General features: G+C 33.7%; 2 protein-coding genes across 2 annotated transcripts; both read left to right on the top strand.

Moving 5' to 3' along the window:
• Positions 1–3965: 3965 nt before the first annotated feature.
• On the top strand, positions 3966–5609 carry LOC143627331 (cathecol O-methyltransferase 1-like). The gene is made up of 4 exons (XM_077097186.1): positions 3966–4405; positions 4750–5060; positions 5164–5228; positions 5307–5609. Exons 1-4 carry the CDS (start codon positions 4026–4028, stop codon positions 5496–5498), a joined length of 948 nt encoding a protein of 315 aa, XP_076953301.1. The 5' UTR covers positions 3966–4025; the 3' UTR covers positions 5499–5609.
• Positions 5610–9624: 4015 nt separating this feature from the next.
• LOC143628883 (U1 snRNP-associated protein usp106-like) lies at positions 9625–15347 on the top strand. Its single transcript, XM_077098338.1, has 13 exons — positions 9625–9863; positions 11549–11601; positions 11781–11949; positions 12052–12115; positions 12255–12334; positions 13002–13155; positions 13267–13328; positions 13420–13494; positions 13602–13660; positions 14018–14099; positions 14223–14266; positions 14748–14984; positions 15093–15347. The coding sequence occupies exons 1-13, from the start codon at positions 9717–9719 to the stop codon at positions 15109–15111; spliced, it is 1245 nt and encodes a 414-aa protein (XP_076954453.1). The 5' UTR covers positions 9625–9716; the 3' UTR covers positions 15112–15347.
• The last annotated feature ends 403 nt before the right edge of the window (positions 15348–15750 follow it).

The raw sequence follows: 15750 nt of genomic DNA, 5'->3' as shown, positions 1-15750 counted from the left end.
ACACCTCTCTCTCTCTCTATATATATATATAGATATAGATATATGGTAAAGGGGTTTAAACCACAACGAAGCTTTATAAAGAAGGGCTTTAGAACCTCGTTTCCTATGTGGGGGTGACGTGTAGAAGCGGTAAAGCCTCTTCACAACACACACCCTAGACAAGTCTATTTTATTAGTTACCAAAAACCTTTTTTACAATTAAAAAACATATATTGTTATTTATGTATTCCAATGTGTATCCTTTAGTTTTACTGTGTGCTTTGTTAAATTTTATTGTGTGCATATATGTATGCTTATATGTTGTATGCGTAATTAGATGTATGTGTATGTTTTATTAGATGTATGTATGTATAGTTAGATGTATTTGTTGACTATGTTTAACTTTGTAGAACAACAACAAAGTAACTAGTTAAGGAATCAAATGCTTACAATGTGTGTATCTTTATTTATACAAGGGCATAATAGTCTTTATATGTGTAATTAGTATGTATAATTAGATGCATTAGTTGACTTTGTAGAACAACAATAACAAAGTAATTAGTTAATGAATCAAGTGCTTACAATGTGTGTATTTTATTTATCCAGGGGCATAACAGTCTTTTATGTATGTATATATGCATCTATATATATATGTATGTATGGTTGTGTGTGTATGTATAACTTTATGCATTTGTTTATGCATATAAGCATATATCTATGCATTTGTGTATGCATATATGTATATATGTATATATACATATATGCATTGTGTATGCATATATATATATATATATATATATATATAGGGGATGGATAATTTGAGAACCTCTTGAGTTGTTAGAACTTTGAGAACTCAATATGAACCACACATTTAATTAAATGAGTATGAAATATGTGGCTGAGAATAAATCTGATTAAATATTAATCAGGAGAGAGAATAAGTATTTCTGATGATTACACAAGTTTAAATGTTAGTTACACATGTGTAATAAGTCGATTCGGTGTGTAAAAAATTACGGTAATTTTTTGTACATTACTTACACTTACGTATTACACATGTGTAAAAAAAATTCAAAAAAAAAAGTTGTTAAATTGAGTTCTTTCGAGTTCTTAAAACTCAAAGCGGTTCTTAAAAGAAATCAATCATATATATATATATATATATAAAAGAGGAATTGGCTTATCTATATATGCATATATATGTGTGTATTTATGTGTATATATATGTGTGTGTATATTATGTATGTGTCTGTGTGTGTATATGTATGTATCTATATATTATATGGATCTGAATATTTGTAAAGTCACAGTTGACATTGGAAAGTCAAACCGTGTGTAGTGTGTATTGTATGGATTTGAATGTATATACATGTATGTGTGCACCTTGTGTTTCAATTGGTTAAGTTTGTGTAAAGTCAAACTTTGACACAGAAAAGTCAAACTATGTACATCTTTGATTTCACGTCAATTTGGTTAATTTTATACAAATAATCAGTTTAGAATGTCAAGATTATGATTACTTATGTTTAGTGAATTATAATAAGTAGCTTACATTAAATGTCAACGGGTCAAAGATAGTCAACCCTAAAAAGTCAACATTCGGTTGGTGAAAATTGTTGGAGGGAATATATGTTAACAGACAAATGGTCCAAATTGTATGTATTTAACCATAGGGTTGCAAAGCAAGGGTAGAATGGTATTTTGGTAGAAAAACAAACTTTGGGCTCACGACGAGGTTCTAATTGAAAAAAAAAATGCTGACCATAAGCCCATATCTACAAAAATGGCACAACGGGGTTAAAACCTGCGTTTGAAGTTCCACCACATGGGACCATACTTCCATTTAACTCAAAATTAAGAGTATGTTTAGTAGGAAACTTTTAAGAGTTTTTAGGAGTTTCTAGATTCAAGATTTTAAGAAAAAACTCATATTCAATTTTTTTTTTGTTTGGTTGAAATAGCTTGAAGCTTTTAGGTTAAGAGAAAATGCTCGATATTTGAACGCTATTACTATCATTTGAGAAAAAGCTACAAGCTTTTATATTTGAAATTTTACAAGTTTGGTACTTGAACTTTCATAAACTTTTGTTAATTTATAAAATAATTACACGTTTAACCTTTATTCAAAGCCAACTAACTCATGACTTTTTAAGAGACCATAACCTTATCAAATGTTAATACTTATTTAAAAAAATTACACCATAAAAACGAACATTTTATTCTTTTTAATTTAAGTATGATATTGGTATACTTCTTTTAACTTTAAAAAAGTAACACATTACGTGATTATCGGTTAGGATCGGCAACAAGTCGAGTCAGACGAACTCATGTTTTACTAAACCTACCCTAAATCACAAACCAACAATTGACCTGACATTTTCTTCTAGGCCCACTATGATTTTTCTTAACTCCCACATCATAAATGATTACCCCCCATTTGACGTGTTTTGTCTGTTATAAATAAAACTTGCATAAAAAGAAAAAGACAAGTACCTATTTAATTATATATCAAGTCGTATTAATACCCCGTGTTGCGGTGGGGTGTATAAACTAAAACGGTTTATTTGATTCAAGTATTAACATCCACGCCAGTAGTTTTCATGAACCATTAAGAAACCCAAACGAAAATTAGATATAAAAATGTTGAACCACACACGCCCATTGATGTTTGTTAACATGCAAAAATTAGACCGAAAAGTAAAACATAGAAAAGATTAACTAAGTCGATTAACTTAAGATCAACACGCTGTGATAGAGCCGCTAAACGAAAAAACAAAAGATAGACGTAAAAACGTTAAACCACACACGTTGCAGCGTGTTAACTTGGGAAATTTAGACTGACACATTAAATACAAAAAATGTAAAAGATGTGTATAGAATATCAAAGTTGAAAGTAAAAATATGATGATTTTAACAATGAAAAATGGGTCGTGGCAAATTTTATAAGATGAAAGGTACAGGGGTAGAAAGTTAAAAGGTAATAATGATAGTACATGTTAGAACACACAATGTACCAACAATAATGCAAATAAGCTTCATATATATATATATATAATAACATATATTTTTATTAATTTATTTCAAATGTATTTTTCTTTCTTTTATTGATTAAATCAAATTAAGTATCATATTAAAAAAATAGTGTTTTCATCTGTATCAAAACAAATTAGTAACAAGCTACGTCGTTATGTCTTTCTGAATAGTAAAACCATGCCGTTTAAAACAACATTCATAGAACATTATTAGTGCATAAAGAAGCAAATTAATCTATAATAATTCGCCTCATGAGTCATGCTGATTTTTTTAATTTATTTTATAGTGAATGCCACATGCTGTGGACCAAAAATATTTAATTAATTTGTCTCTTCTTATTGTTATTTTAAATTTATGTTAAAGTGAATGTCACATATTTCCACAACGTTTAAACCAAACGGTGTGGCCCCCAATCTCAAGCCTATGTGGCCATTGGCACCAACGGTAAAACCACCGCCCCGCCTAATTGGTGCCAACTATCGGTGGATTTGTGGTCGATTAAATCTCACCCTATTTATTCATGTGACAAGGAGGTATAAACTATAAAGTAGAGATCATTGTTTTATCTGAAGATGTTTTTTTTTAACGACGAATTTCACAGTTAAGTTGACCACAACTTTCAAGTCGAAGCCCCAACCGCCCCACTATTCTATTTCTGCTTCTTTCAACCATAACTAGCTTCAAGTTTCTATTTTTTTCTAAACAATGGGATTATATTAAAAGGCACCGATTAGCAAGAAACTAGGCAAATGAAAAAAAAAATACGTGGCTAAAAGAGGGGTTTTCAACCACTCTATCCAAGATAAATTACAAAATTTTCCTATTCAAGTACCAATATAACGAAAAATAAACAACTTCTTCAAAAACCAATATACGATTCTATACAAACTGTGCACACTCTATAATGATATAATATCTATATAAAGGACTGCAACATATGTGAGAGATGGAGTGTCATTATAAAGTTGTAAGTAGCAACAAAGAAAACCAAGGATAAGAGTTGTGTGATCAATATGAGTTCTAGTGAGGATCACTTTACTTATGCAATGGAATTGGCAAACTCCACATCATTGAGCATGGTGCTAGTGAATACAATCAAGCTTAAGGTCCTAGAGACTATAGCCGAGGTGGGACCAGATGCGCAACTCTCAAGTCATGAAATTGCTTCTCGGTTGTCAATCTCCAACGAAGATGCCCCTCACATGATTGATCGGATGCTCCGTTTGCTCGCGAGTCATTCAATTGTCACTTGCACGGAAGGGGTCCATGAATCAAGGCCTATTCGATTGTATGGACTCGCTCCCGTTGCCAAATACTTCATACCAAATGAAGATGGGGCATCCTTAGGTCCCTTCATGCAGTTGGTTCAAGATAAAGTGTTCATTGATAGTTGGTAAGTTTATTAGTTCAATAGTATGAGCCACTTTGTATCAAAATAATATTTTAAATCAGTTTGTTTTAATTTTGTATTTATATGTTAAATTGTTAAAACATTAATTAAACCATTTGAGTGTGATAACTTGTGAAAAAAGAGGCCAAATGGAGAAAATTAAATGTGACTAAAAGACATGAAATGACTAAAACTTGTGACAAAACAAAAAGAAAATAAAAATATTATCAGTAACAAATCTGGTCTCATTACCAGATAATTTCTTTAGTTAATTTAATAATGTAAATGATTTGTGACATTTTTAACTATTTTACTATTTTCTCGATATTTCGTGTTTACAATACAAGGTTTGCGCTTGAAGATGCAGTTCTTAAAGGAGGTATTCCTTTTTATAAAGTTCATGGAACGCACGCATTTGAATATCCAGCATTAGATGCAAGATTCAATACGGTGTTCAATAAAGCCATGGTGAATCATACGACTATTGTAATGAAGGAAATTCTCGAGCACTATCGAGGTTTTGACAGCCTCAAAAGTGTGGTTGATTTCGGTGGCGGTCTAGGAATCACTCTTAATATGATTGTATCGAAACATCCCACCATTAAAGGAATTAATTTTGATTTGCCACATGTGACTCAACATGCACCACTCTATCAAGGTATACATAATGCATCTTTTTCATTAAGTCATTTGCATATATGCTAATATGCATGTTTAAGCAAAATGTTTGACATCCTTAACAATAGAAAAAATCATTGTAGGTATAGAACATGTTGGAGGAGACATGTTTAAAGAGGTTCCTCAAGGTGATGCCATTTTTATGAAGGTAAGATTGCGCAAACCTATTTATATTATATACGTATTTAACATGTTTCTAATTAATGATATATAACACATGTAACAGTGGATTTTACATGACTGGAGTGACAATTTTTGTGTAAAGTTGCTAAAGAATTGCTACAAGGCTTTGCCAAAAAATGGTAAGGTTATTATAGTAGAGGCAATTCTCCCTTTTCTGCCGGATACAAGCTCTTCTGTGAGAGTCAGCACCTACCTAGATGCAAGCATGATGACTCAGAATCCTGGAGGAAAGTAGCGTACGGATGATGAGTTTCTTACATTGGCTAAAGATGCTGGATTCGCTGTGATTAGAAAGGAATGTTTTGTTTGCAATTTTTGGGTCATGGAATTCTACAAGTAGATTTATTTCTAGTTGTTTCAACGCAATGTTTGTTGTATCGGGACGATTATATCCAGCTTATTGTACGGGCCGCCACCCTCGGTGGCCGGGGAGACTAGAAGAGTCCGTTGACTCTTTCTAGAAGATTTAAATAAGTGTATGTAGACGCAAAGTATAGTACAAGTTTATGTTTTGGTTATACAAGCGGATACTACCAATGTAGTCCAATCGAAGATTATGAGGTGTGACACTTATAGCTTATAACTTATGAGCTATAAGTTATAAGGTGTTTGAAAAAATAGGTTTTGTGAATGTATAAGGTATAAGTTACAACTTTGTAACTTTATGCCTTAAATAAGTTATAAAGAGTTAAAATAAGTAATCCCAAACACCCCTTTAATCAACCCTAGAAAATGACATGTATAAATTATTTAAGAGAGTGACTATATGATGGCTCTAAAAATACCCAAATATCCAATTAAACAACTGTTGAATTAGCATTTAAGTCCTTATTATCATTTAAACAAAATCTAAATGAATCTCAATTTTAGTTTACCTATTTGTCTCTCTAAAACTAATACTTAACCAAATCAATCATAACGTCTAAAGGAATCACATTTAAGTATCATGCAAACTTCTACTTCATACTTCCATGAATGGAAATTTTTTTGTTAACAGCGTTAGTGTTTGCAACTATCCTCAATATTTGGGCGAGCTTTAGGAGACGATAATGGCTTCGCTTTGACGAAAACATGTGTGGGTGTGGGTGGGTGGGTGGGGGGTGGGGACCCCCCCCCCCGACCACACACTAAGTTGTGCCCCTACGAAGTTGAGATCTCAATCGTTCATATTAATTTTGATGTTTCGTGCCTAACTCACCGAAAACGTAATCAAGAAGGAAACCTTATCATTGTGAAAAAAACTCCCTTAAGTCAGATTTCAAACACGAGACTTCAAATATTTTAAACCTTAATTATCATCACTCATGTGATATTGTGCCAAAAGGTCAATTACATCAACAAAGATTATCATCTCGAATTTTCAAGAGAAGTAACTTTATACCCACCGAAAGATGCAAAAATTTCTTATATCTATATTGTAGGCCATATGACATATTTTGACAAAATGAAGAAACTCCACACTCACAAAAGTGTTCTTCTTAATGTTACTCACATAGTCACATTTTAATGTTTGTAATATTTATTAAGTAGCATAATACCCCTCCATACAACCATTAATCTCGACATCTCACGTATGCTCCATATCTTTCATTCAATATACTAATCCAATAGTATTAAGAAATTATTTATCAAGCACGATTAAAGTATCATAATTCATATATATTAGAAACTTGACGGGTAAATAAGTTATTTGAAAAAGTTATGATCATTTTTAAAAGGAAAATTGGCATTTATTGGTCCCAAGTATTTTATTTTTGTCGGCGCTGGTCTCTACTATCATTTTGGTTGCGGTCCCAACTTTCACATACGTTGATTCCACCAGTCCGCGACTAACGGAGTACTAACTCCATTAAGTAAATGTTGATGTGTCCGTCCTAGTTGTCAAAATCATTTGACATGGCTGCCTACTTGGATTTTATCTTACACATCTCCTTCATCTAAAAAGGGTATGTTACTCACACACCAGTTCATTTTAACACCACCTGGACTCTCACTATGTCTAGGTTCACTTCCCTAATCCCCTTTACCACACCAAAACTAAAACTAAAACTAAAACTTAACCACCCGTGTTGGTCAATATTCCACCACATATTGGCTAAACCCCCAATCACACATCACTTGATGAACCACAGTACCTTCCGGAGGTTGTACCAGTTCGTCGGAAATAGCTTAGAGTCGACTCGCCCACAACCTTAGTAACCACTTGACTCCCCTGCATCTCAATAATCAACGCAATCGCCACCGTTATCATGGCGGAAACCTAAATCACGTCGGCTGCTACCGCCTTCTGATATCGCCGTGTACCGCTACCACCGTCCTTCTGCCCAACCATCTCCGTGTACCCCTACCACCGTCTTTTGATTTTGCCCAACCATCTTCGTGTGCCGCTACCACCGTCAAAATCCACCGTTGCCGCTGCTTCTAGCGTATGGCTGCAACTATCGGCTCCTCCTTTCCCAAAAATATTGTCCACCATTGTAGAAGAATATATGGTTCTTTAGATGATGATGATGAACTCTTACGAGCAGAATGTTATTAAGGTTTGAGAGTGAAATCGATTCACTGATTCAATTAGGGCTTGAGAGATAATTTGAGGATTTTGAAGAGTAATTGAACATTGGTATAGATTAGGGTTTAAGTATAAGTATAATACACATACAGGTCCATGTAAGCAACCATGTCACATGATTTTGACAACCAGGACGAACACATCAGCATTTACCTAACGGAGTTAGTACTACGTTAGTTGCGGACTGATGGAATCAACGTATGTGAAATTTGGGACCGTCGTCAGCCAAAATGATAGTTGGGACCAGCGCCGACAAAAATAAAATACTTGGGACCAATAAAAACCAATTTTCCTTTTTAAAATTCCTTTATGAAATACTTGTTGTCAAATTTGTACCCTTGACAAATCATATAAACAATCCATTGGGCGATGCTTATTGGGCATCGGGCCATCGCCAGGATTCATAATCTGACGGGAATACGGTGTTCACATATAAGATCATGTTGAATTTATCTATGGTGGATTGGAAATTGAAGTTTAGGACGCGTGTAGAATTCCAACAACCCGTATTTTGATGGTTTACACAGTTCACGATTTGTCATAAGCATATAAGCAAAATAAAAAGACTTACTCTAAAACCGCTTAAACAAATTGGCACTGACATACACTTTTACATAAAAAATATTACTTGAATATGGACACAAATGCGGTGAAATACAAGATTGATGATTGATGAGATGTTGAAACAATGTTCAAAAAAAGAACAATAACTTGTACTATTAGAGGACAAGGGTGTAAAGATGTGAAATGTTGTTTCATAACTTTATCCCGGCACCAACATTACCCCCCCCCCCCAAAAAAAAAACACTTCGCCATCATCTCCTTATTCGGGTTTACTCTAACGAGGGGTATCCCCATGTCGCTCAGTATTTATATATATTAAACTTTAATATAAGCTTTGTCAATGAGCTTGCGGTGAAGTAGTAAAGGAAAGACTTGATGTTTCATGAGATTCATGTTCGATTCCTGCCCCCGACATAATGAGAGACTAGTTGGACCTTGAACTGAATGAATTTGATCTTAGGTGAGGATTTTCCCCAAATCGAAAGACGAGTATATCCCAACATAAAAAATTTAGTCAGTAACCCATTTAAATGATTCCTTTGTTGTTTTAAAAAAAAGGAAATAGATTTTTATTTGTCCTAACTATCGTCTTTTGGTCACTGCCGCTCCCAACTAACGAATTGACTGCTGACGGTTCCAACTTTCAACGTATTTGTTCCTTACGGTCCGCGACTAACAGAATTATAACGTCGTTAGTTTCAGGTCGCCGGAAAACCGTTTTTGGCCGGAAAACACACATTCCCCCCCCCCCCAAAACGCAACAATTTTGTCTCAAACATCATGGTAACTTTGTATCGTACCTTTAAGAACTTTTTTCAAGTAAAAACCCCAATTGTTGAGGTCGCCGAAACCCCAGAACCATCGTCGGAATTAGTTGATGGTTCTTAAGTGACAGTGGTTGGTTCGCGGTGAGTCAAATGGTGGTGGTGGCGGTGTTCGGGTGGCATTTTCCGGCAAAAGAAATTGAGTTTCCCGGCCAAAAACGTTTTTCCGGCGACCTGAAACTAACGATGTTAGGATTCTTTTAGACGCGACCCGTTAGGAAAAAATACATTAAAAGTTGAGACCATCAATAACTAATTCGTTAGTTGGGATCGACAATGACCAAAAGACAATAGTTTTGACTAATAAAAACAAATTTTCTAAAAAAAAAAAAAAACCTAATTCTAAGTAAGTTCGATTGAGTATTTGACCCTTGACTTTCGGTTCAACACCACTTAATACACACAAACACACACATCAACCGATTATACGATCCACTTCGATTCACAAACAATTCTGACCGGACACCCGAAGACCAAAACCCTAACGAACGAACCGATGGATGCAATACGGAAGCAGTTAGACGTGTTAATGGGAGCCAATCGGAACGGTGACGTCACAGAAGTCAACCGGAAGTACTACGACCGTGACGTTTGCCGTCTCTTCCTAGCCGGACTTTGTCCGCACGAACTCTTCCAACTCACTGTAAGTTTTAAATCAAATACTCCATTAATTAGCCTCTTAATTAATTAATTAATAGTTAGGGTTTACTATTGCTGATGTTACGAAATATGTTATAACAATCGGTAGAATTTCAATTCGTTCGAATCGAGTGATGTGGAATTGAATCCGTTGAGTTTTAGATGATGTATTTCGTCGCATCTCGGCTCGTTAGTCGTTTAGTCAAGCTTGAGTTCGACTTGTTTATTATTTATGTACATTTTTGAGTATAACATAATGTATTCTATTTAGTTAGTTATACTCGAATAATTAATTAGCCAGTTAATTAATTCGACGCATAATAACTGCGTGTTAGGGCTTGTTATTGTTGATATTACAAAATATGTTATAAGAATATATTGTTGCGGAATTGAATACTTTGAGTTTTAGATAATATATTAAGACCCTACTTATAGCTTTGCTGTCGGTGGGATTTTACTGGGCATGATTGATTGATTGATATTCCGGTATTAAGTGAGGAATGGAAGCTAATTTGATTGTGTTTTGAGCTCGGCTCGTTAGTCGTATATTCAAGCTTGGGCTCGACTTGCTTGTTATTTATATAAATTATTAGTTTATCTTATATATTTTCAGTTATATCTTTTGTGTATATAACTTAGTTTATTTTCAGTAATATTATTTGTGTATATATACTATTTAGTTTATTTTTATTATAATTTTATATATAATTATATAATAGATAATGCTATATTTGTATATTTAATAATTAATACATTGAAATAAAATTTATATCAATCATTGGCTTGCTCAGGTTAAGCTCGATAAGTGAAGCTTGTGCTTGAATTTGTTTATCAAACAAGCTTATTATAAGGCTCTAGCTAGTTTAAGCTTGACTTGATTCGAGCTTTTTATGAGCCGATCTCGAGTGGTTCATGTGTTGTCTCGGCTCGTTTGCACTTTTAATCTTCGTCATGTGTACTGCAGGTTTTTGATTTTTTTTAACTTTCTAAGAAAAGTAGGATGTAATTTATGTGTACTGCTCGTTAAAATGACAATTTCTGATGATGGTTAAGGACTTTTGAGCCTTTTATTTTTTTTTTTTGGTATCTTTCTACTATTTCCTTTGTCAACTACTCAACTTGTGAAGTATTGATACACAAAGTGGAAGAGAATTCAGCTCAAACATCTTACTTGGTTTAGCAATGCTTTTTGTGAGACATGTTACTTTTCTGCAAAGCATGAAAAATAAATTTAGCGGAGTTCTACTTGTTTTAACTTTATTTTGAGTTGGTGTTTAAGTTGTCTCAAACAGAGGAAAATATTGAATTTAGGACATTATAAAAAGGTAAATCTATTAATAATATGTTTGAAGGTTTGAAATATGTATAGCCTGAAAACAAAATAGAAGAGGAAAGATTCAACCTGAATCTATTTTTCTCTATTTTCCTAGTCATGGATTGAGTGGAAACTATATTTGAATGTTCTTTAGGGATTTGTTGTAATACTACACACTATTTGGCACCGAGAGAACTTAGGAATGTAAACAAGAACATGATAGTCGTTGATCTTATGAACTTCATGTTATTATATGTTTAAGCAGAACTTTTTCATGCTACGATCATCTTTTGCGCATAGTTTCAGCTTTCCCTTTTTCTTCAGGTGAAAAATTTTGTGATGCTTACTCAACTTTCTTGTGTTTAAAACTACAGAAAATGGACATGGGACCATGCCCGAAGGTTCACTCATTTCAGCTGAGAAAAGAGTATCCTTTTTCTCACCCTTATGCTATCAACTTTCATATTGATTATCATCTAGAAGCTAAGAAGATGATATCTCAAGTTGATCATTTTTTATGATGTTTTAGACCACCATCTTAATATATGTGAGTTTGAAGTTTGAACATTAGGATTTTGAATATCAGTGTTACTTAACTTTAATCAGATACCAAGAAGCAAAGGCAAAAGGTCAAGATAACTATGATAGGGAACTGGAGGATCTTATAGACAGACTCATTGTTGAATGTGACAGAAAAATTGCAAGAGCTCTTAAACGTCTTAGTGAGGAGGATGCTAAAGCAGCTATTGCTATATCTGTAACAGAAGTTACACAGGTAGGTTGAACCTATTGCGTTATATTTGCATATTACCCTTTATCTGGATGCATGTTTATATCAGCTCATGCTTGTTTAACTTGCTGATTTGTGAAATTGCAGACACCAGAGATTCTTGAGTTGTCAAAGCAGATAAAGGAGAAGCTGAAAGAAGCTGATCAATATGGTAAATATGGTCGATTGCAATTAAAATTTTGCTCTGCCTTTAATAGATGTTACACTACTATCTCATGATGTGTGATCTGTATATTTTTTATGATGTCTCATTATTTCTTTGCTTATCATTTTCAATTTTGGTACTTTAGATCTTGAAGGAAAAGCAGATATGAAGATTCGAGCTATGGAGATTGTTGAAGAACTCAGAACTCAAAGAGCAGACAAACAGGTACATTTTCTTTTCTACTGCGAAAACGTGTGTCATGGTTTATTTTCTTTTTTTTTTGTTACTGTTAAACATGCTTTATTTAACACTTCTTCGTAAATTTACTCTTGTAATAATCAATCTAATTAATCAAATGACTATTGTAATACATGTATTTCTTAAACTTCCTCTTTCAAGAGTATAACTTCTGTATAAGTCTCCAAATGCAATTCTCTAGGTTGGTATGAGATGGATAATGGATTTCAAATCTTATTGAATATTTTTCTATACAAAAAAGATTATTTTCAAAAAACCAAAACTTGCCATTAAGATAAATTGTTTCTAAGCTGTTAATTTTTCAAAACCAGTTGGAATATGGGATAAAAAGTCAATTCAAGTCCGTAAGACAAACTTATTTTCTGGACTTCCTTGTAAATGAATATGGGATAAAAAATCAATTCAAGTCCGTATGACAAACTTATTTTCCGGACTTCCTTGTAAATAGTTAAGTATATTTTTTCAGAAAGAGCAAGAATTACACGTATAACAATTAAAATTTAAAGGTCACTTTTAATTTGCAGAATTTGAGTATACGGGTAATAAATTGTTTGTTGAATTTGATAAATTGCCAGTTTCTTAACTGACACCCACTTGCTGATCTTTGGTGGCTCTTTGTTTATTTTATTACCAGTCAGTGCTTTTATTAGATGCGTTTAACAAAGATCGAGCTTCTTTACCATCCCCTCTTCCAAACCCTCCAACATTGGCACCATTGCCTGTGCCTATTCCTGATGCCCGCACTCAAGAGTTAATTAATGAGAAGCTCAAAAAAGCAGAAGATCTTGGTAAGTTGAATTTTTAATTCTAAATCTATCAAAATACAACTCATCTATTTTGTTTATTTTCTACATGTATATTTTGTTAGAAACCTTGTATTAAATGCTCTTATATTCTAGGCGAGCAAGGAATGTTGGATGAAGCACAAAAAGCACTTGAAGAGGCTGAAGCACTTAAAAAGGTTCTTTATCACTAAATTCTAAAATGATAAATTAAATCAGTTAATTCTTATTTTACTCTCTCGTGTACCTAATCTGAGTTCTTTTTTGTAGCTTTCAATGCACTTGCCTCCTCCTCGTCAGGAACCCGCTACAGACTCCTCTAAGTATGCTGCAGATGTGCGAGTTGTAAGATATTTACAGCCTCTGGTTATTTTGATTGGTTTATATCAACAGAATTTAGATTTGTTAACTGAAAAAAAAATTTGTTTGCTTACTAAATTGTGGTTTTTTAGACTGATCAGAAGTTGCGTGTCTGTGACATTTGTGGAGCATTTTTAAGTGTGTACGACAGGTAAAATTTAAGTTCTTATTATTCAGTGAAGACTGATATTTAAATAGTGTTATTTAGGATAAAAAAAATAATATTTAAGGTTTAAAGTAACTTCAGTCTTTGACATGGTGATTATACCTCCTTGTCACCAGCAGGCTTTTGGGCCCAGTTTTACGAGGATAAACTTTTGCTGCTAAAGAATGTGCGTTTTTTTAATTTCCATACTATGCTTGCTTGTTGATCATCCTACTTTAGCTCAAAAGAATTGTGGACTGTTATATAATTTCTTCAAATATTTGTTAGTAATAAATTATGATGGTTATGTACTTGTGTTTTTCTTCATCTTGTTTTTATTTCACTTTCTAACGTGCTTCTCAGTGACCGTCGATTAGCGGATCATTTTGGAGGAAAGCTACACCTTGGTTATATGCAAATTCGTGAGAAGTTAGCCGATCTTTTGGTAATTTATTGATTTACCATTTACTTTTATGCCCCTGGATATTAGTAGTATCATTTGTGTTTTAAGGCTGTATTTTGTGTTTTGAAGCACTAACGTGTAATTTATCTGATATTAATATGTCAGGAAGAGAGAACCAATAAAAGGAAGGTCCTGGAAGACGACAGAAGGTAAGTTTACTTTCTTTTTTTTGTAACAGTAAGTAGGTTTAATATGATTATAAAAGTTATCCAAACAGTTATTTTCTTTTTGGGATAATGTATGTGGATGTTAACCCAAGTATTTAACTTTATCATCCTGGCCAACTTTTGTTAGGTCATGCATACCAATGTCAACCAAAACATGTAAATTTTCGAAAATGCCGTATTACAAGAACAGTTATTCTCTATTACATGTTGATCATTCATCAACTTTTTTTTATCTTATCAACATTTTAAGGGCATTTTTGTCATCCTGCATGTTTTTTACTGGAATTGGTATAATAAAAAAGATACTTGGTTATGAAGTAGATTAAATAGACTTTCAACTTTAATGAAAAAAGTTTAATACTCGGGTAACCTCCAGATATATTATCCCATTTATTAATATAGCTTTTTTGCATTTTTTTAGTCATTCATATGTAAATGGATCATATTTTTTTTTATTGCTTAGATCAAAAGAACGAAGCAAGGATATTGAACGAGAAGGCAGCAGAGACCGTGACAGAGCCAGTAGTCGTGACCGTACACGTGATAGTGACCGTAGGAGCCGAGACCGTGACAGGCATCACGACCGTGGTCGTGGTTATGACCGCCATGACCGTGATAGAGAAAGAGACCGCGATTCAAGGAGCCGACATAGATCACGGTCACGGTCAAGGGACCGTGTCAGAGATTATGATCGACCAAGGTTTGATTTTTCTTTATTATCTTCACTTTTGATGTCGTGATAAACATTCTTTTGATTATGAAGTAATATAACCTTTCTAGATAATATTGTATCACTGTTTATGTGCAGGCGTTATGACCGGTACTAGCATGCAATGAAGCGGATGAACGAAGGTTATCTTTTCTCGTTCCTGCACAAACATTTTTTATAAATCGTCGGTTGGTGGTGTTTTAACCTCAGATTGAATGGTGGAATTAATCTGGTTTTACCAGAACAAATGTATTTGTTATTATTTTGGGTTTTTGTTTTATGTTTTCTAGAAGCAGCTCTATATGTCAGATTCAGTGCAAGTGTAAGTTTCGTTTATGGATTGCGGTTCTACTTTGAGTACTAGGTAGTACTTGAATCTATATTTCTATAGTTCTAGTTGTGTGCGAGTTGGGCGTGCATTTGGGCTCATGGGGTTTTCGCTTATCCTTTAAACGGTATGTTTAAAGGTACCATTTAAAGTGTAATACGTTTAGAAGTGTGTATTGTATATTCCTGCCTGAGGCAATTGCATTATACTTGTCAAAGTGGGTCGGGCAATTGGGTGTGTAAATGAGCCGAGTTTGAATATGAGCCTAGCTTGTTTAACTTATCAGAGCTCCCTAGGGAAGCTTGAGCTTGTTTTATTATTTGTTAATTATATTATTTTTTTTATATATTTGAACACGGTTAAGTTTGTGAGAAAAGCTAAGAAAATCGTTTACGATCCTTATTCTTGTTTGATCTATGATTGAGATCA

Source organism: Bidens hawaiensis, unplaced genomic scaffold, assembly GCF_021521415.1.
Source record: "Bidens hawaiensis isolate Kalapana, Puna unplaced genomic scaffold, B.hawaiensis_p1.1 tig00000458_1, whole genome shotgun sequence".
Taxonomy (NCBI): Eukaryota; Viridiplantae; Streptophyta; class Magnoliopsida; order Asterales; family Asteraceae; genus Bidens; species Bidens hawaiensis.
Note: the sequence above shows the minus strand (reverse complement) of the source record. Positions and strands in the feature narration are given on the sequence as shown.